General features: G+C 38.7%; 1 protein-coding gene across 4 annotated transcripts in view; it reads right to left on the minus strand.

Moving 5' to 3' along the window:
* The window catches only part of TAB3 (TGF-beta activated kinase 1 (MAP3K7) binding protein 3), a 43,334-nt gene that overhangs the window by 8,375 nt on the left and 13,006 nt on the right, over positions 1 to 21,953 (minus strand). The window contains exons 2-6 of one of the 4 annotated variants that reach the window (XM_066176977.1): positions 9,749 to 9,937; positions 5,660 to 6,791; positions 5,342 to 5,419; positions 2,425 to 2,585; positions 38 to 131 (exon numbers count right to left, since the gene is read on the minus strand). In XM_066176977.1, coding sequence (XP_066033074.1) covers positions 38 to 131; positions 2,425 to 2,585; positions 5,342 to 5,419; positions 5,660 to 6,791; positions 9,749 to 9,850 — 1,567 coding nt within the window. In that variant the 5' untranslated portion in view covers positions 9,851 to 9,937. Of the gene's footprint in view, positions 1 to 37; positions 132 to 2,413; positions 2,586 to 5,341; positions 6,792 to 9,748; positions 9,938 to 21,953 lie in introns of those variants that run through there. The other 3 variants (XM_066176976.1, XM_066176975.1, XM_066176978.1) reach the window with 3 other exon arrangements.

Consider the following 21,953-nt stretch of genomic DNA (forward strand, 5'->3'; position numbering starts at 1 on the left):
TCCAAATGATGTTTTTCAAAAAGTATCAATTCAATACCTCTAGATTGAAGGAGATCAACTTCTTTCAGTGTACAGTCAACATTTATCTGGAGTTGTCTGTTGAGGCTTCTCAATCTTGTCATTTCTTCAGGCTAGAAAGAAACATCCCAAAATAGTAATTGTGGGAAAGTCAACATCTTATTTGAAATAGAAGTAACATTGCCATATCTTTGTTAACAGTTTTATTAAAAACTGAGTATACATAAGGCACTGAAAGATGCCCACTACCTTAACTCATCTGCCCTCAAAAACCATTCTTTTATTGGCACATAAGGAGGAAAACAGACAAGTTAGTTAATATTAAAATTCCTTAGTAAGATGACACAGCTGAGCTGAAGTTTATAAAACCACACATTAATAAATTCTGTATAAATGGATGACTTGCTACCTGAGTTTGCATCAAGATAATAAAAAAATAGAATACAAACTGCACCTCACATTGACGATTACTTGATTATAACTGAATGAGGTCACAAGTTTATTCATTTGCATCAACCCAAGGAGCTCCAAGAAGCCAAACCTTCTAGCCCAGTATATTTAAATCATTCAATGATGAAAGATTGTAATTATTCTTAACAGCATAATCAGTTATTTAAGTGCATACATTTGCATATCATTAAGAAGCCCTAAGTTACTGGAATGCAAAGCTTTGTTAATGCTAGCAGCATTAATCACTAACACATTTTATCCGAGGATACATTCCAGTATCACAGTAACAAATCACAGATTATTCAAGGTCACAAGGAACCTCTGAAGGTCATTTGGTCCAGCTCCTCTGCCAAGCCTCCAACCAGACTTTGTGTGACTAACTGCCACACTCTTGGCCTGGCTGTTGGTCCACTTTTCAATAAACCTAAGTGCTCATCCAGCCCACACTTCACCAGCTTCTCCATGAAGATCTTACAGGAGACAATGCTGAAAGTCTTGCCAAAATCTTGACAGACAATAACCACTGTCTAGGTTACCAGGAGACTTTGCATCCTAGAAGTTTACCAAATTGGTCAAGCTTGGCTTCCCCTTGGTGAATCTATGTGACTGCTGCTGACTACATTCTTGTCCTTCACGTGCCTGGAAATGGTCAGCAGCATTAGCTGCTCAATCACTTTCCCAAGGATCAAGGTGAGCCTGACCAGCCTGTAGTTCCCTGACTCCTCCCCTTCTTAAAGAAAGCAGTGATATTTGCTCTCCTCTAGACTTTGGGAACTTTCCCAAACACCATCAATCAACCAAAGATTATCTGGAGTGGCCTTGCAATGACACCTGTCAGCTCCCTCAGCACTCATGGGTGCATCGCATCCAGGATTATGAGCTCATGTATGCCTGCTTTGCCTAAGCATTCCCTGACCTGATTCTCTTCCACTAAGGGTGTATCTTCCTTGTTTCACACTTTTCCCAGAGTCTCTGGGACCCGGGACTCCTGAAGGACTGTAAAGACTGAACCAAGAAGCTCATTCAGTATTCTACGTACAACCATATCCCCCAACTTGCTGAGCCCACATCTTCACTGGTCTTCTTGCTGTCACCTAGGCAGTAACAGAAGCCTTTCTTTAGGTCTTTGAAATCCTGTGCCAGATTCAGCTCCAGTTGGTCTCTGGCTTTCCTAAACTCACCCTGGCACACTCACTGCCTCTGTACTTCTCCCAGGTACATCTTTGCCAAATGCTGCCCTGAAACAGGTGAGACATAGAACAGACATAGTAGCTAAGCAGCCAACAGCCCTTCTGTGCCTTCCAGCCTACACCTGTGTGCATTGTTTATGTCAGTACAGCCAGTACGCCTGAGATGATTTGCTTAACAACTCCACACAGTGGAAGCTATTTTTCAGCCAGATAAATTCCCTTATCAGAGCCACACACATGTTTGGGCTAGAGTCACTTACAGGTGGAAGTCACACAGATAAGGAGAATGAACAAGGAAAATACGAGAGTTCCAACTATTTCAGGCAACACTGCCACTGAAAAGTTATTTGGCACATCCTGCACATACCAAATGAGAAGCACTGTCTATGAGAAGCAACTATTCAAACAATAAAACAGCTTTTTAAAAACAAAAGTTAAACCTTCCTACATGAACACCAGGCTCTATGTAATTAAAGCTTATTGAACAGACTTGGACATACTTTTATTGGTTGTTAGGAAAAGCAAGCATATTCAGTTCTATGGTCCACAAAAGCACATGCATACAACTTTCTGTAGTTTAGTTGGGAACGGTAAGAAAACTGGACACATATCCATTTCATAAACTACAAGAATTAGCTTATGACGAGTCAAGTACTTAAAATAAAGTGTCTCCAAAGACTGAATATTTTATACTCAGAGGTACTTTTTGAACAGTACACAAAAAATAAATGTGTATGTTGAATTAAAATACTAACAAATTGCTTACTGTTGGAATTGCAGTTGTACAGCTGACTCTTCGAAGCCGCCTCTGCATCAGATCATGCTCCATACCATTGACTTCAGTCTTCAGGCGTTCCAGTTCTTCTTTCTCAAGCTTCAGTTCCTTTGCTAATCTCTCCATCCTTGCTCGTTGATGTAACAGCAAGGCTGATGTTTTACACAGAAGAAATAGTTACTAGCACATAAAAACCTGGAACACTGAATTCTTAACTTATGCATAAGATTCATGAGTGACCTTTCTGGAAAAAAAAAGGTGATCGTAGACATGCAGCCAAATATCAGTGTGAAGATGCTTTCATGCCAAATGAACTACAACTTAGAACAAAGTTCTTCCAGAATAAAAACACGTTTTATACAGTAACTTGAAGTTGTTATTACCATTTTGGTCAAAGCTTCTTTTTTTGCATTTGGTTTCTCCTCTCAAAAATACAAAGGCACCTGTACAAGGAGACAGCTTCTCAGGACGAAACAGCAACCTAGTTATACTAATAGTCTACTGATAAAAAAAAAAAATACCAGAGGTAAGATCAGAAGGTAACATACACTTCATAGGTGCTGCTTAACAGCAGCTGACACACCAGCCTTGAGACATTTGCCAAATGTCAGACCCAAACTGGTTTTTTTCACTGCTATTACAAACTGTGGTATAATTTTTAAGTAGTCTTAGCTTTTCACGGAATATTGTAATCTCAATACTGTAAGTTCTCCAGGGTTCTGACATAAAACTATAGAGCTTCAACAAAATTAACTAGAGAATCCAGAAAATAACAAGTTGAGTCAGCTCAGGTGCTTCAGACTCATTTTATGACAGATTTCTGCAACCTCTCTCTGCTGTTAAGTCACTCCCTTATTTTCATCATCGTACTGAAATTTATGACTCTCAGTCACAAGCTGATGTTGGGCTTCCAGAGAACCAAATAAAAGAGTTTTTACTAGCTAGAAGATAATATTGAGTTTCCTAAAGAAGACCATTTCTCAGTATTTCATCAAGATGCAAAGCTGGCCACGTCAGTGTGATGCTTAATCCTTTCTGATCAGGCTGGTTCTACCTGATTGAAGTCTGCTAGGACAGAGAAAAGTAAGACATTTGATGTGCGTACTCAGACAAACAGGCTGCTCATACAACAATGTTCCAGCAAACTGTTCCAAGTAAGGATGCTGCAGAACCTGCAAAATGCTACCTCATGAAAAGCCCCAACCAGAACTTGCCCTTTTCCTCACCCCATCCAACAATGACAAAGGAACCACACATAATATCCAAGAATATTAACATATAAGCTAAAAAGAATTAAAAAAATAAGTAACAACATCACAACTTACTGCAAAAGCAGATGAACTGCCCAGCCTGTTAGAAGCAGATATCAGCACTCTGCACAAAAATGTAGCATTGTAATTTGGATTTTGTATGGATTCAGCAATTCATGGCCAAAGAATAAACACCAAAAAGTCTAGCCAAGAATAACATCAGGTGTTTTTACACTACAGGCACCAGAATTATTGAACAGAACTGTTCTCTACTTTTTCAAGTAGCATAAGTCATGCAAGCAGAATTAAGAAAAAAAAGTACAGATACCAGACTGAATGATTTTCCACTATTGTTACCAAACCCTGTCTCTGTGTGATTCCTTCAACTTAACATGGTGTGACTACATTTCAGAACTTCACATTATACTCTAGTACAACTCATCAAATATGACTCATATTACAAAGAAGCAGTCAAAGTACAGACACCAGAATGAATTTCTGGTAATACATTTTACAGTGGCTCACATTGCAGCGAAAATTAAATAAGCTTGTTCCCTAAATTAAGCTGTTAAATATATTCTTTTCTATGACTACTTTGTGGTAGTAAAGAATAAAATGTTTATTCTTCTAGGATTTATTTCTATCAAGAGTTCAGAGTGCAGCAATAAAAAAACTCTGGCAGGTATTGCCACAAAAGCAAACATTCCAAAAAGCATATACTAATTAGTTTTATTTGGTTTGCTTTTCAGAGACACAAATCCAGTGGAAGGCATAAAGGCAAAACCAGGTTTTACATTTCAGAACATGTTTTTCACAGCTATGTGAAGCTACTTGCATACTTCTCACATAAATGACAACCTTTACTGAAGCTGTAATAGTAACCAAACAAAGCACAAGACCTACTGGCATTCATTTTTACTAAAGAATTGGGTCTACGAGGTATGAAACAGCTTTGTTGATGAGTTAGAAGAGCTCAAAAGGCAGTAAGTGAAGTAAGAATTACTGAATTCTTCATTTATATATGGCATTAAAACCATGTTTTATCCCAATGCAGCAGAACACACATCCTAAAATTTGTCTGCCAATCTCTTCTTCCTCTTTGAAAACTCTAAGTGGAAGAAGTGAACTCTTGATATAAGTTCTTCAAAATAATTATTTTATTACCTTAAAAAATATTTGTATTGACAAAGTTTTCTAGCTGCATTCTTATTTCTCTCTCTCTTCTTTTTCACTTAACATTCTTCATTCTAACTCAAATGCAAAAGACAGTGCTTCAGGTGTTCTAGAACACTTGAATACAAAACAAATGCAGAATATTATAAAAATCCATATTTAAATTTATGACCCATCCTCAACGCAGAACTGACAAAACTGACACATGGTATATGAACAAACTACTTATCGTTGATAACGGCAGTGTTTTAAGGAAGTCCCCTAACATCAAAAGCACAGTAACATTAAGACCCTTAAAAATTCTACAAATTCTTTATGTATTAAACTGAAAATTGGCAATATTAAAAAAAAAAAATCAGAAAAAACAGTCAGTTTTGACATAGTTTCTATATTTCTCTGTAGAGGTTCAAAAATTCTCACTAAGTAGCAAAATACAGCTGAAAATGCATTTTACACCACCACAATTTGCAGGGTGAAACATTTACCTTGAGTGTAAGCATAGTCGTCGGATCCAGAACTAGAACTTCTCTGATACTTATGGCTTCCTTTTTCTCCTCCAGATCCTGGGATTACAGAAATAGGCTGAATAGGTTCTGGTGCTGCAGAACGCTCTTCTTGGTCCACTAAATTTAAAAGATTCTCAGTCGGTGCTCGACCTACTGTGATTTTAAAAATGGTTGGGTTTGGCTGAGATACCATTACCCGAGGAGACTGTGTTGGTGCACCTGCAGGTCCAGTTGGTTGAGTGTAGGTAATATATACTGGATTAACACTAAATGGAGGTTTGGGTTGTCCCGACATACCTCTGGATGGAGAGCTTGAAGGAGGAGTAGTGGCTGTATACAGCGGGTGCTGGTTTCGTTGAGAAGGTTGATTACTTATTGGTGAAGGGCTTCTGTTCATTGCAGTCCCAGGTCTTTGAGGTGGCTCAACTGTAATTTCTATTTTATTCATGGAACCTTTGGATAAACTAGGTCCAGCAAAAGGAGGAAGGTAAGATACAGAGTGACCACCTTGCTTTTGATAAGTCTGGGATGCCTGCTGATACGCATGGGGTGGGACAGTGGAAGGACTAGGAGGCATGAAAACATGTGAACTCTGGTGACTCAGCTGTGGAGGTTGAACCTGGTGCTGAGGAGAGCCAAAGGGAGAGGGACACTGGGATGCCGGTGGTGATCGAAAAGCCGACTGAGGGATCTGGGGTTGTTTGGGAGAATACTGAGAAGGTTGGTAGTTCTGTTGATGTGGATATACAGGTAAAGGACGAGGAGTATAATGTGGAACTGGGCCCTGTGGCGATGAATGCCACTGCGTATTCTGAGGAGTCTGTCGTCCTGAAGAACTTTGAGATGTTTGCCTAATATAAATAGAGCCAGGAGTCCCATAAAGATTGCTTGGAATCTGTGGAAGAATTTGTAGAGCTCTGGGTACGCTCTGTCCAGAGGGGAGGTTTTGTGATACTGTAACAGTAATGGGATTTGTACTGTACCGAGGTATGTGCATATACGTGGGAGGGCCTTGCATAGCAGACGTGTTCATTCCTGGTTGTATGGAAGATGGCTGTGGAGGTGGCTGTGGAGGAGGAGTAGCTGCATTTCTATTCTGGTCATTCATGAAAAATGGATTGTAACTAGGAGAAGCTGCCACAACGGCGGGAGCAGAATGTGGTTCTTGAACTAAGCAAATCAGCTGTTTACCTGCCGTGCGCTGCGGGTCAATGTGTCCATCGCTTGAGCTGTGTACCAGTGTACGACCACCATTCAGTTGAGCTCCATCCCCCGCATGATAGCTGGTATGAGGATGAATACCCAGATTAATGTGCAAAAGGCTATTTCTATTCATTCTGCTGTCATCAGGGCTGTGGTACTCCATATACAGATACTTGCTGCTCTCCTGTGCAAGGGCTCGACAACAGGCATCAAGGTTGTTGTTGTTCTAGGAGCAAGAACAGACACCTATTACTGTCACAGAGCACAGGAAAGAGCCACCACTCCGTGTTCAACATCCAGCTGAGGACACAACCAGGCTGAGCCAGGACACGACTAGGGGTAATGTTTCATACATAGGTATTGTGAAATAAAGGTGATACTTGATACATTTTTGTCAGTAATACATAGCTCACATTGCATCTGGCAAATGCTCTGGTAACACTAGTTACACTATGACATATTAAAAAAAAAAAAAACAAAACAAGTCCAGTTTTAGGAGAGCAATGGTTACAACTCTCTGCGTGTTCTTCAAGGAGCAAATCTGTACAATTAATTACTTCTAGTAACAACACACATCAAATTAAACCAGATCAAAATTACAAACACTGGAAAAGCAAAACAAAAATGCAGGTAACATTTCAGTGTTCATCCGAGTATTTACTGTTGTCACTTTCAGTTTACTGTTTACCTGACTACTTCTCTTCACTCCAAAGTTTAAAAATCCAACATTTTAAACCAGCTTTTATTGGCAGAACAGTATTTAATACCTTAACAATGAAGTCAAAGTATTGCTTGAAGAAGTACTGGGGATTCCATAAAGAACATTACAATTCCAACCAAATTTAAACTGTCTTTAAGAATTTCAAGCTTAAGGCTAAAAAAAAGGTTTATTCATATATCAGTGAGAAACCAAATAACCCTTTTAAATGTTTGATTTGTTCTGTGGTGCTGGCAGTTGAAACTATAAAGAAAATAAATTATGAATCAAATAAGAAATATAAGGGGGAATCCCTTTTCCCTTCTTGCCCTCTCCACTCATTTTAGCTTAATGTAGTCTGTTAAAAGAACAACACAAATGATAGCTTTTCCAAATGAGTAAAATCACTAAAAAGCATTCCAGATGGTGGACTTCTTTTTCTCCCCAGTTTATCATGTAAAAGCCTCCATCAGCTGTGGTTCAGATTCTAATTTAAATAGCAGCTAAAGAAAACAAATTCCACTTTAAGTTCAAGTAAATCTGGCCCTCAGCACCCTAACTTTGTTAAACATGACCCAAGACTGGTACCTTCTGTGACAGAGAGCACCTCCTTCCACAGCAAGTGCGTACATATTTATATGTGCACATACACCCCTGCCTTCCTCAGTGTGCTGAAATTACCATTCTAAGGAATATACATTATTAATGGCTGCACTTCTATTTTAAACACTATCACTATATAAATTTGTATGCATATATTACATATATACACACATTGCCTTGCAATACAATGTTCAACAGCCACTGGCTGAAAAGTCATGTTACATTTCTTTTCTCATGGACTGATACCTAGTCAGTCTTAATACCAGAGTGAAGATGATTTTCCCAAAATTTCATATAATTTCACTATCAGATGAACTTACATATTCTGTATCTTCTCACATGAAGAGATACTACTAAACATGACAGAAGAGTCCAGCACTTAAATAGGAACAGCTCTCACTCTACAGATACTTCTCCCTGACAACCTACCTTCCTGCTGAGTTCTTGTTCTAGACATCAGTGGTCAGTGGGAATATCCAGATGTATCACTAAAAATTTAAGACCAGAATATGTGGAAGCCAGACCTTGCAACAACAACCAGCACCACAATGCCAAGACAGCAGTCTCAAAAAAGTGAGCCACTACCATCAGCCACTTGCCATCTAAACAGAACTTAATGAACAGAGCCTTCAGCTTCCTTAGGTCACTTGGCCAGTGTGCAGGTAAAGAAAATGTATGTAGGATAAGCTCTGATTTGATTTTATCAGGGTATGGAATCTATTTGTCATTTCAAAGGACCTTTAGTTTTTGACAGGTCTAAAACTTCAAACTGATTTAAATCTAGAGCATTTATTGCAAATGGTTATTGGAAACCAGCTCACACATCTTTAAATATAAAGTGGGTTTGGAAACAAAATCTATACTTAAAAACATAACAAGTATTTGCTGTACAAAGTTAACTAGCTATCCAGAATGCCATAATATAGATACAGAACACCATATGCCTCTGCAGCATTAGGGGTTCTTTAATTTTATCAGTTTAAAAATGTCAATGACAAACACAGTCCATCAAAAGGACCATTTATTTAACAGTACAGCAGATATGACTGTCACAATAAGTAAAGCTTTAAATTGAAGGACTTCCCCTGCTTTACATTTGACTGAAAGCAATTAATTTTTATTTATATGGTTTAAAAGACAAAATGCAAAAATTACAACCCCTATTCTAAGTAAACCTACTAATCTGCCAGGGACAGGCAGGATGCAAGTACAGCTTTCCAACCTCAGCCATGGCCACACAAAGCCAAACCAGATTTTGCATGTTTCTACTCCATTCCTCAATCTTCCCATTAACTGAAGGTATTCCCAGATGACCACTACTTATTACATGTGGTAACTTATTATCACTTCCAATTTCGGATTTTAGATGAAGGCAGAAAGATGAAATGGAAAGGGAGTGCAGGGAGAAGAATCACCACCTGACCTAGAAAGAGAGAAGGATAACTAAACCTCTGGAGAACCATGGGAAAAAAATACCATGAAGAGGGAAAACTGTCAGATTGCAAGCTAAGTTCAGCTCCCTTTCTTGGAAGGATGAGTGCCTGTTTACTAACACCTCCTCCAGTATATGTATGTTACTTATGTAGCCATCATCACTTAACATCCCATTGGCCACTTTCTTTATTACCCATATGCATACAGTCACAGGTCACACAGACAATGAAAAAACATCAGTGTAAAATAACCTCCACAAACCTAAGTGAAGAATGACGAAATCTTTGTACCTAAAAGACAACACAGAAATGCAGGTAGTGGAGTCTTTCAAGCTTTTAAAATAAAACCAGGAGAATAAAAATCTGCGCTCCACATGTACTACTAAAAAGGGTTTTCACACTAAACTCACAGTTCATGCCAAAATAAACCACACAGACTCCTCACCATACCTGAAGCATGCACTGAGACACCACTCCTTCAGGTATCTCAGGGAAACGCTGCCGGAGATCATGGAGTACTTGCACGTCAAGCTGCTGGCTGCCCTGCGCCATGCCAGATGGATGATGTTCCAGATTACCAGAGAATGGAAGTCAACAGGCCTTCCAGTGATTGTGGTCTTCTGAGGCTTCTGGCATTTTCTGGAAGAAAGAAAACACAACCTTTTAAGCCATCACAACTTTTCATCCTTCCCAAATTGCTTGTGTAGAAAAACTACCGTAATGCATTTTAACTACCAAGAGAGACAACGGCTTAAATGTAAGAGTGGGGATAACCATGTCTCAAATGGTAATATTAAAACACTTAACATAACACAGGTATGTCTATATATATAGCATTGCACTGGAATGTGCTAGTTCAGGCCTTTACTCAGCCCCACTGTGGCACCATGTGTAACTTTAATTAGTGTGACCTGCATAAAACAGAACTGTTACATATTTACTCCCAATGTAATTCTGAACAGTCTGCAGAAAAGTCTGAAGTTATCACCAAGTATAGATGTCTTATTTACAACATGCTAGAAATAATAGGCTGGAAAACTAAATAGAATAATTATCCAAAAAATACTCCTCTATTAATAGGGTTAAAACTCTTTCGTCTTTATATCACTACAAATCCAAGAAGTCAGAAGCAATTTTTGTGAAACTGAATGAGAATTAAACAGAATTTAAAGAGCTCTTTCCAGGATTAGATAATCATCTAGGTAAGATTTTTGTAAAGTACCTGTTACATTCAAACTAACATGATGAGTGACTAAAACCAAACCAAACCCAAAACCTCTTTCCATTTCAAAATTCAACAACAAAGATTCTATCTAAACTTCAATACCCAAGGAGTACTGGAAGGCAACTACAGTCTGAGCCAACAAACACTTTCTGAGCTTGTGGCTCATGATCACAGCAGTAACCAAAGGCAATTGATGTCTAAGTGAAGATACACAAAAACTTTGCATGAGGTGGTGCATGACACAGCCCCTGTTACACGTCTATCACTGCTAAGCTTCAAAAGCCTTTCGAACAGTGCTGTTCAGTGGAATTCTGCACTGCAGAGAATGCACTGCTGTGTTCAAAAAGGAAATGAAAATCAGATATCAGCAGAGCTGGTGTTCAATAATATATTAGCTACCCAACGTCCCAAGTTTAAATCATGGTTATCCTGACCTCAGTGTAACTGTGGGTGGCACATGGCACAGGTATTCCAGTCAGCTTTTCATTTGTTAGTTCAACAGAAAGGATCCTCTCTGTCCCATCTCACATATTCCAGTACCCAGTGTGACACCTGTCACATCACACACTCTTTCAAGATAAATGAGACGAGTCCAAAGAACAGTGAGATATGTGAATTATCTTGCTGCGACTTAAATACTGCAATAAACTTATATTGTATGTCATAATTAATTTCTGTCCACTGCAGTGCTTTTTTTTAAAGGAAATGGAACTTCCTCCACTTCCACCAGAAAATTCCTATTCCCACACTCACAATAGGGGATCTTTTATAAACTAATTTTTTTTAAATTATGAACAAACATCATACTCTGAAAGGCAGAGCATCACAAGAATACTCAAAGAAAACCTGACACCAATCAAGCTCTGTGTGTTTCTAGACAACTCTCTTTATCCCAGGAGGCAAAGGCTGAAATGCAGTAATGAAGGAGTACCCTACCAGAATAAATTGCAGTTAAAACCTCTGTGGAATAACAAATGATGGCATTTGAAACTGAAGTTAATAACTGTAAGACTTTCAATTGCATGGGCAGGAGCCTTAGCATCACTCCTCTCTTCAAATAAAAGTTTAAATATAACATGGGTGACTGTGTAAATGTAACATGTGGACTGAAGATCCATCATCAATACATTCAATGCTTTTCTATTACAGTTTTAAAAAACCAGAGGTTAATTTTTTGTTTTCTGACATTTCCCAAATATGTGTGGTGAGTAGAAGTATAACAAAGTAACTGGCAGTTACTGGCCAACTATGAATTTTACCAGACTTCTAAACACAATGAGTAACAAAGTTCCATTTTTATTTTGAGGAGTTGAAGCTTCCAGCCTTTAAAACTATACAAATAGCCTCACAAAGTCAATAAGAAACCCAAAATAATTGTTGAGAAGCATGAACAAAAGCACAATCATTCTGAAGTCCTTGGATTACAGAGCTAAGCTACTGTGGAAATTTGTTGGGTTTTTTCTTCCCCACAGCCAATACCACAAATTTTACTACTGTCATTATGTACAAGCCCAACCTTTTGTCCAACCTATCGTCCAGCATTTTGTTCAGCTTATTCTACTTGACCTGACTACAACTGACTGCACATTTTCCACTCTAAGCAGGCACAAACTGGCTGGAATACAATACCCACTTCCCATGTTGCTCCACAGCACACGGCAGGCAGAGAAACAAATTATTCTGAGAGCCAAGGGCTTACAGCAGAGGCTACACAGCTGAGATGCTTCGACAAGGACTCCTGCTGAGCCACAACAGGCCAGGAAAGCAATCCTTCAAAGACTTTCTTCCACAGCATTCACAGGCTAAGGGACACACTGAGGTGCCTTACATGACCAGCCTTGTAATGACTGGAAGTTCAATGCATCAAACACCAACCCAAAATCAAAATGAAAACAAGATGCTTCATCTATAGCTAGCAGGAAGCAGTTGAGGGTACCCAAACTCTAGGTGAAATGTCTCATGAAGATGGAATAAATTAACAGTGCTAAATACAAGGCAGTTCTAGTGGCAAAACCACAGCACACTGTCACAGAATTGGTCCTGCTGTGTTAACACACAGAGCAGCCTGAGAGCCACTCAGTGAATCTCAGGGATTATGCAAACCATGACTCAAGTCCTAAAGAAATACAGTAATTTGTTTTCTCACACCTTTTACATGTCCAAATGATATATAAAAAATATATGATATATAAAAAAATGAAAAGAGTATCTTTATATTTAATATTTTCCTCAAGCCATTTGTGTAAATTACAAGTTAAGAAAACAACCAACAGTTCCATCAATCAACTGATGCCTCTTTTCTGGAAGAAAAAATAAAAAAGAACTACTACTACAGTCTTGATCCTCCCCAAAGCCTGTTCAAACACGTAAAGAAGGAAATCTATTCTGCTACCATCATTTTTGAGACACTAAACCAATTATAATGAAGACACCTAAATTACCAGGAATGAGATCCAGTTAAAATGAAATTATGTCAATAAATATGATCTAAAAATGTATAAATTACATACTGATGTGCACTTAAATAATTAGTATGTATGGAACAACTAAGTAATTCCTGAGTGAATTTCCAGAAAACAGGCCACCTGAAAGACAGGCCTTAATAATTTAAATTTAATTCTTAAAGAGTTTTACAACAATAGCTGGGCATTGAAGTGAAAGAGGAAATAATCAAGAGGCAGAACACAATAATAAAATACAGCTTACAGAATCATAAACATACTGGAGTCAGAAGTGACCCACAAGGAATATCAAAGTCCAGCTCCTTGCCTGCACAGGACAGCCCCAAGAATGACACCATGCCTGAGAGGGTTGTCCAAACACTTCTTGAACTCTATCAGGCTTGGTGCTGAGACCACTTCTCTGGGGAGCCTGCTCCAGAGTAACCAGTCACTCCCACGGTGAAGAACCTTTTCCTGATACCCAACCTAAAACTCCCCTGATTCTTCAGGCCATTCCCTCGGGTCCTGGCGCTGGTCACAGAGAGGAGATCAGTGCCTGCCCCTGCTCTTCCCCCCATGTGGAGGCTGTAACTGCAGTGAGGTGTCCCCCCAGTCTGTTCCAGGCTAAGCAAGCCCCGTGCCCTCAGCTGCTCCTCCAGACCCTTCACCACCACTCCTCGGTGGTTACAACTCACATAAAACTGAACAGCTTTCTCCACCTTTCTTCCCACCCTCAGTCGACTGTACTAACTGGACATGTTAAAACAATTTAAAAACCAAACCAAACACTTTTTACTAGTTTAACAAGCTTTCTCTGCACAATGCATACTCACTGAACATCACACCATTGCGTAAAGGAAGACGAAAGGTAAAAAGGGGAAAGGGATACAGGACCAAGAACACCACACCACCTCCCTCGTTTCAGCACACCTCAGTCATCTGATCTGTTAAAAGTCATAAAAAGAAGACACTTTCACCTGAAGCATATTTGTAACAAAAGCAAAATTTGTTCTTGTATAAACAGGATGGGGATTTTACCAAGTGCTGTCAATACTGGAGTTAGACAAGAGACCATGCTGTGGCACTGCCAGAAAGCTGAGCCCCAAAGCCACCACCAGATACCAGGTCAGAACCAAAACTGCACTTCAAACTCCCCATCACTTGCTCACTGTCCAAGGAACACTAACACTATCTACAAAAACTCCCTGTGAAAACTATGACAGACCAAGTGATTACTGGCAGCAGCTCTTTATCACCGCAATGATTACACTCCCTACATCTCCGCTGACGCATTGGTTAAATGTTTCCAAAGGCCAAGATACTGTCCATATACCACCTGCCAACAGTAACACATGAGAAGACAAGAGACTAACTAGCTCAGACAACATATTTAGAAAGCACTTTCTTAGACTGAGTATTTGTATCTTTAGGGTTTTAGTTACTACTGTCGTTTTAACAAATAAATTATGATTTTAGCCACTACTGCATCATCACATCCCAATTCCACTTCTGTATTTCAGTACTCAAGTAGATCTTAAGGTGTGTAATTATTGTGGTACTTCCTATAGTGACTGCAAACACAGCAGAAAAGCTGTTGAGGAGCAACATTTCTGTAAATCAGCTTGTACAGAACTATGACATTTGAAGATAAAAATTTAAACTGAGTTGCTTCACACAAAGGATTAACTATGCAAAAACGTGGTTTGTATTATCCCATCCCACACATACCTATTATTTAATAGGCATCAATTATAGCCTCGTAAACATGCCCAGCCTATGACCTGGCTGCAGATGCAATCATGTAATCCCACCTCTAATCCTTGAGCAGGCTCTAGAACCACTGTTACCTTAAATTCAAAGTTGCCTGCCTGCAGTAGAAAATAACACTGGCTGGAATTAAAAATCATCACAATCTATTAATTCCAATACTGAAAAGAAAGACAATAGATTTGTACACTAAGTTTGCATTTATTCAACCATTCAAATAAGCAAAAACAATTAACTCATCCTGCAAACATCAACCACATCAATCCAGCTAAAACGGTGGTCTGCTCCTACAGCAAAGGCAGGCAAATGATTTTTTGATAATGTCACACCTTCATAAAGGCTAGCTGGAAGACCTTAAGATCTCAGAATTACAAGAAACCAAAGTGTTGTAACAGTGCCAAGAGCAATTTTTCCTCACAGCCATCTTCAGTCACACACTCACTGCATAAACATGATATATGAGAAAAACCAAGGTTTATTCTTCCCGCAACTGTCCATATAAAATAATTTTTAGGATTATATATAGCTAAGCACAACTTTCCAAAACCAGAATACCTATTTCTTAACAGAACTTTTCTTTATTTATAAGGTGATACATCCCACAGCTTTAGGACTGTATTGCGTCACACAGTAGGAAAGACACAACAGAACTTAAGACATTTTGTCAGTTCAGACAGACTTACAAAGTTCAACACGGCAAAATTAAAGCAGTCAACATTTAAAGTTGTGCTCAACATGTTGCTGCCACTGCTCTGAGTGACTGGCTATGCCAGTAAAACCACAGCTTCATGGTTTAACAAGCTGTCTTCTGATGAACAGTCATTCACTTGTGTAAAAGATCAACAGATTCATAAACCCCTGGATGGTTGGAAGGCAATGTGAAGGACAAAAAAGAGGTATAGAGCAGAATGAAACTAAAAATAAAGCTGACAAGCTATCACTGTTGACCAATTGATCTCTTATGGTAAAGTTACACAAGCTCTCCTGACAATTCCATATCCCTGCCCACTTATCCATACAACAGTTACCCAGACGTGTCATGTGATGGCCTAGAAGAGCTCAGAGTACTGAAATGGAACGTAAATCATTAAAGTCAGCACGATTAGAATACTATCATCTCAGATAAAAAAGGAGTGTAGAGCAACAAAATCATTCATTCACTTGTTTGGGTTTTTTTTTTCCCCCAGTACCTTGAACTTAAGTTGTGATCAGTTTTATACATGTTTGAAACTCTTCCCATAGACTCTTATGTTGCAATAGAGTGTGATGTGGTTTTTTTCATACAAAAGCAATATATAACTCTGAGGTAACAGAAAACTGGACAGAGGAAACCCATTTTTGGCAGAACAGTGACACTACCTAGAAATATGACTCAAGCATAAAAAGATTTCATCTGTAACCTGTGTGCAAGCATGTTAATTACACAGGCTGTTACAAAAATTCAAAAAATCATTATCAATCACTATTCCCTCTTAATGTTGTTTTGTGTGCTTTAGTATTTGGTTTGCTTTCCTCCCTTTAATTACACTCTGCATCCTTATGAGCCATCAACACTGAAATGAACTAGTGTTTAGCATTACTCATTTACTGTTTTCTCTCTTCCGTCTACATCACAGAATCACTACGGTTGGAAAAGACTTCCAGGACCATGAAGTGCAACCTCTGACTGAATAACACTTTCCCCACTAAACCATATCATCAAGTCTACTCATTTTCTGAACAGTTCCAGGGATGGTGACTCCCCTCTTCCCTGGGTAGCCTGTTCCCACGTTTAACCACTCTTTCAGCAAAGAAATTTTTCCTGTTGTCCAACAGGAACCTCCCCTGGCACAACTTGAGGTCAGTTCCCTTTGCTCTACCTCTCCTAACCTGGGAGAAGAGACAGACCTGGCTACAACCTCCTTAAAGGCAGATGAAGCGAGCAATAAGGTCACCCCAAGGCCTCCTTCTCTCTCCAGGCTAAACCTGGCTCCCACAGCTGCTCCTTAGGAGGACTGTGTTCCAGACCCTTCACCATCCCCACTGCCCTTCTCTGGACATGCTCCAGCACACCTCAATGTCCTTGCAATGAGGGATCTAAAACCTGTCTTTTCAAACTAAACATTTATATAAAGACATTATTTATTCCATTGCTTTGGAAGCAAAATGGGTGAAACCCATCCCTATCCCATATGCAAGTCAAAGCTCCACAAAGTAGATTTTACTTTTAATACCTACATTACACTGGGAAATAGTAAGAACTGGATGATAATGAGAAGGACACTTAACTGGAACAATGATACTCCTTTTAGCAAGTAGCTAAGAGGTTCTTGGCCAGTAATTCCTCTACTAAGTAAGTCACAGCATGGTCTGGTTGGGATGAGACCATCAAAGGTCACCCCAGTCCCAAAGTCCTGCTGAGGGGACACTAGACCAGGTTGCTCAAAGCCCTGTCCAGTGTGACCTGGAACACTGCTAACGATGGGACATCACCTGTCTGAGCAGACTCTTCAGTGTCTCATCACCCTCATGAAAAATTTCTTCCTTATCTCCAATCTGAACCCACTAAAATCATTGCCCCTCATCCTGTCATGACAGACTTTGGTAAGTAGGAAGTCTCTCCTAATCTTTCCTCTAAGTCTCTAGCACATTGAGAGGCCACATCACATAGCAGTAAATACTCTGATGGAACTGATGGTTCTCTCACTCCAGTGAGCAAGTAGAAGCAGCTCTCACTACAGAGCAAAGTTACAAAAGAGAAAGTTTCCAAGGCAGGAGGGTGGTTCAGGAATGAAGCTACTATGCCACAAATACCAGCTTCCACAAGGGCTCTGCTGAAAACAAGGCACAACTACAAGCTGCAAACACAAGTGAGTTTGCACAGCTCACAGATAATCCTGAGGTTACCACAAGTGTCATGATCGTACCCAAAGCCATGAGAACAATGAACTGCTTTTCTTACAAGGACATACGATCTATGATTTCTGACTGAACATTTGTGAAATGAGGCTGTGGCTGGGAAAAATCCTGCAGGGAACAGTACACTGTCAGATTACCTAATTCATCAGCTTCTGTGTTGGCCCTGATAAAAGCAGTTATGATGATGCAAGAAGTTTTTGGTAGTGATATCCTATTCTGGGAATCAAAATGAGCCAGAAAGGATATAAGAAAATGTGAAACTGAGTATGTACTATAAAGCATTGAAGATGGTCTACTGTAAATCCATGGATCATAAACTTCAGCTTTTTCTTCATTTTCAAGTACAGTCTGCTATTCGTATTTCCAAGTTTAGCAACTACTAGAAGCTGAGGTTTACACAAGAGAGAAACTGAGCTAACAAAGTGCAAAAGTACTGGACTATCGTTTCATACACAATCAGTTTGAAAAAGTGAGCTCTCTTCTCAGAAGTTTGAGATCAACACTTCTCAAAGAAGCAATGTCTCCGAATATTGCCATGGACAGTGAGTTATCTGCACAGCACCAGTCTGAATCCTGACCAGCACAACAGGAATTCAATATTGTTCTAGCCTGAGAAGTTTGACAGCTCCTACACAAGGAGATTCTCAGCATTAACTCCTACTGCTACATGACAAATTCATTGCTATGTACTGAATTCACCTGTAAAACATTTGAAACAGGCTTTTTTCCTAAGACATATTTACAGCATCAAAACACGAGTCTGTCCACAAGACACTTCTACAAAATGAAACACTGCAAGTACTTTTGCAGTAGCTCACATCACTAAGAATTCACTAAAGCCAGAAGCTGCAAAAAGTCTCAAGACAGATGTCATAATTGAAAAAAAAAACCAAAAACCCACACAACCAACCCACCAAATCTGGATTACTCACACTGAACTTGTAAAATTTCAGTGTTACCAATACTCATAAATCAGCTGTTACACATTTCAATGGCTGGTCACAAAATTAGCCCGAATGTGTTCCTCAACTTTTCTTCACCTTTTCACTTTGAGTTGGGCTTCGCCCTATTAAAAACTACTTCTCAAAACAAATTGCTATCAATAAATCTGAAAGAGGCTCCATTTGCAGAGTAAAAGCAACAAAATCACGCTGATTGGTCTGGGCCTGCAGATACTTCTATAAAAGACACACCACTGCACTTTACACTTTCAGGGCTACACTATTTGAATTTTTAACCAGTTTTTTACTTGGGTGGTTTAAGAAACAATTTTACAAAAAAAAATCCTGTCAGAACTGAAGCTGTGCAGTAACTACAAAATTTAATTTCACTTAGTCAATCATGCTGTGAATCAGAAATACAATGAGTTATAATAACATAAAATTTGAAAAATAAAATCTAATCACTTATGCTACCAAAGAAAATTTCATCTATTTGAATTAAAACTTGAAGTATTAGAATTAAGCAGTTATCAAGGCAGAAAGAAGAGGATGAAAGTTCTAAAGCAACTGTTTAAATATCAGGTTTCCTGCTTCTGAAAGTAGGACTTTTGTGATGGCTTTTATTAGTAGTGTTGCGAACAACAGTTTAGAATAAACAGACCAGTACAGTTTCTCTGTTAAGTCTCTGATGAGTTCTTCTATGACAAACCTTGAAAATACTCTACATTCAATACACTGAATCAGAGCTTTCTACTTTGTTGATAACTGGATATATAGAAAGACTTCACAGGATGCAGACAATTTCTGTAACACACCTTGTCTTAAATATTCACATTTTTCTGCATCATTGAGAAAATGATCACAAAGTATATTTACACCATAAAGTAGAAGTATTCCTTTTCCTGCAGAAACAGAAGAGACTGTAATTACCACTAGTTTCAAGTTAAGTGACCAGTGTAAGTTTATTAGCAGCTCTGCAATAAGCAACATCAATTGCAGACTGCCTGCACACTTTATTCCCTACATTTCTACACCCAATATGGCAAGATGAGAAAGGAGAAAATGATACTGGGAAGCACAATATTCAACACTCTTTGGCATGATGACCACCAGCCTCTCCTCACTTCGGCCATCTGAAACTAGAAGAAAAACCCTAGACTGGAAAGAAGTGGAATGAGGGGATGACAGAACCACCTTTCAGGATCCCCAACAAACACAAATTGATGGAGGATATGACTCTTCACACGAGACTGAGGAGGGAAGCAAACAAGCACATATAAACAGGAACAAAAAGAAAGAAACAATAAGGGAGAAAGCTGACAGAGAAAAAAAAGGAACAGACAGGGGTCAATACAGAACAACAGTACAGAAAAATATGAACCATACTCACTACAGCAGAAAGCATCAACTTCCATTTTTAAAGTTTTGAATTAAACTTTGGTGGCCTGTCTGTGTAAATTTCTTTAACATGAATAACTGCTATAAAATACAATGAACAAGTTACACAGAGTGCCTGTCTTTTCCATCACTCCAGAAGAATTTTTTAACATAAGGAAATCTAACATGGACCTTGCTGATTCTATGGTATCTTCTGACAAGTCTGAGCATGAATACCTGCTCATGGGAGTGTTGCAAGACAGTCACATAAAGAAGTTACACACCACGTCATATTAATGTTATTTACGTTTATTGCAATATAACATATTGACACATTGAGATTATCCATGATCACACCTGCATAGGTGCTTGACCATTTGCCACAGTCAGGGAACTGCTGTGCCCAATATCCTTGGGGAAAGCAGGATGCATCTTAAAATAAAAAATTATCTGCCAATAATATAAATATATACAGGCATGTATGTGTATGAACTATATAAGTGTAGATACAGATGTCATATACACACAAGATTATGCTTTTTACATCCTTTGTTTGCCTTTGCGTTTGGGGGCAGAGAGGGAAGAATGCCTTAAAATTAGATTGCTGTTTCTGCAACATGAGACCACAATCATCTTCTATTAACATTATTTTATCTCATCTTAGCCCCAGATGGACTTTATGGGGAAATGTGCCTTAGATACTACACAATGCAGACATTTTGAAATGTTTTCTTTCTACACTGACTTCAGCATTCTCTATTAAAAAATACTAATGCAATAATAATAATTTTTAAAAAAAAGTCTGGTGAAAGGAAAGCTGTGTGTTTCCCCTCTTTCCATAAGCTTTCCATCTGTTACATCTATTGAAGGAAGAAGGAATGTAACCTTCCATTACTGGTATGTAAGGTAATGTTTAAACAATCAACACTCAGATAAAGCTGTAGCTGTCCTGTCTGTGGAATTGCCTGAATAGCAAATCTCCATAAGGAAGTCTCAATATTATTTCAGATTCACTTGTTCCATCATCATGGGCCAGAAATGGGATAAGCCGAAAGAGATAATGGAAAGACTAGAATGTGATGTACTAAACTGTTAGTTTAGAACTGTTAGTCCTAAAATGCACTGATCCATTCCTGCCAAAATTCTTGTACAGCTTCAAAGACCTTGAAGATTATCCAGTATCTTTACTTGATGAGAGCTTTACAGTATCCTCTTCCTAGAGAGAGCTCCAAACCAGGTGGGTTTTTTCTCAACACCCGAGAAACTACAGATAACAGCTGGAAAATTGCAGCCACCTACGCTAAACCTTTTCATGAACAAAATTAATTTCTGCTTAGAGTCACAGAATGGGGTTGAGTCAGAAGGGATTTTAAAGATTACCTAAAATTCAAACTCACTATCATGGGCAGTGACACTTCTTCACTAGATTTATGTGTGTGTTTGTGTATATGTTTGTTAATATATTTATATTATTTCTATTTCCTGTATTTATTACTTCTCCCAAATAAAAAACCTAATAGCTACTTGGTGAATTCTTCTGTTCCAAACTCAATGTAGTATCCAAAGTCTGTACATTTGAAAAACAATGCTTATAGCTAGAATATTCTATTCTAATAATGCAGCAATCTTCATACTGTCAAATAACTTTCATGCTCTTCTGTATACTCTGGGCACAATTTTCAACTGATTTTTTCTAACATTTATTCTAGTTTTCTTATTTTTCTAAAATTAAATTGGAAGATTAATAATGAATTATAATCACTTGTAGGTCAGCTATAGTTACATAAAAGCACAAACTCCTCCTAAAACCCACACATCAGATCAGTCCAAGGCTGTAAGTCACGACTTTGGTAGGTTACCCCAATCTGTGTTTGCAGTCTGGACACCTGAAGTTACTTAACTTGATGACAGTGCCTGCAAAGGCAGGTTGGCAGTATTCAGGCCATCAGTCATAACTTTTGTTTATTTTTGTTGGTTTGACACCAGGCCAGAAAATTTCAAATCCA

The sequence above is a fragment of the Chamaea fasciata genome, unplaced genomic scaffold (genome assembly GCF_029207755.1).
Source record: "Chamaea fasciata isolate MVZ Bird 193981 ecotype frontalis unplaced genomic scaffold, bChaFas1.0.hap1 SCAF_2, whole genome shotgun sequence".
NCBI lineage: Eukaryota > Metazoa > Chordata > Aves > Passeriformes > Sylviidae > Chamaea > Chamaea fasciata.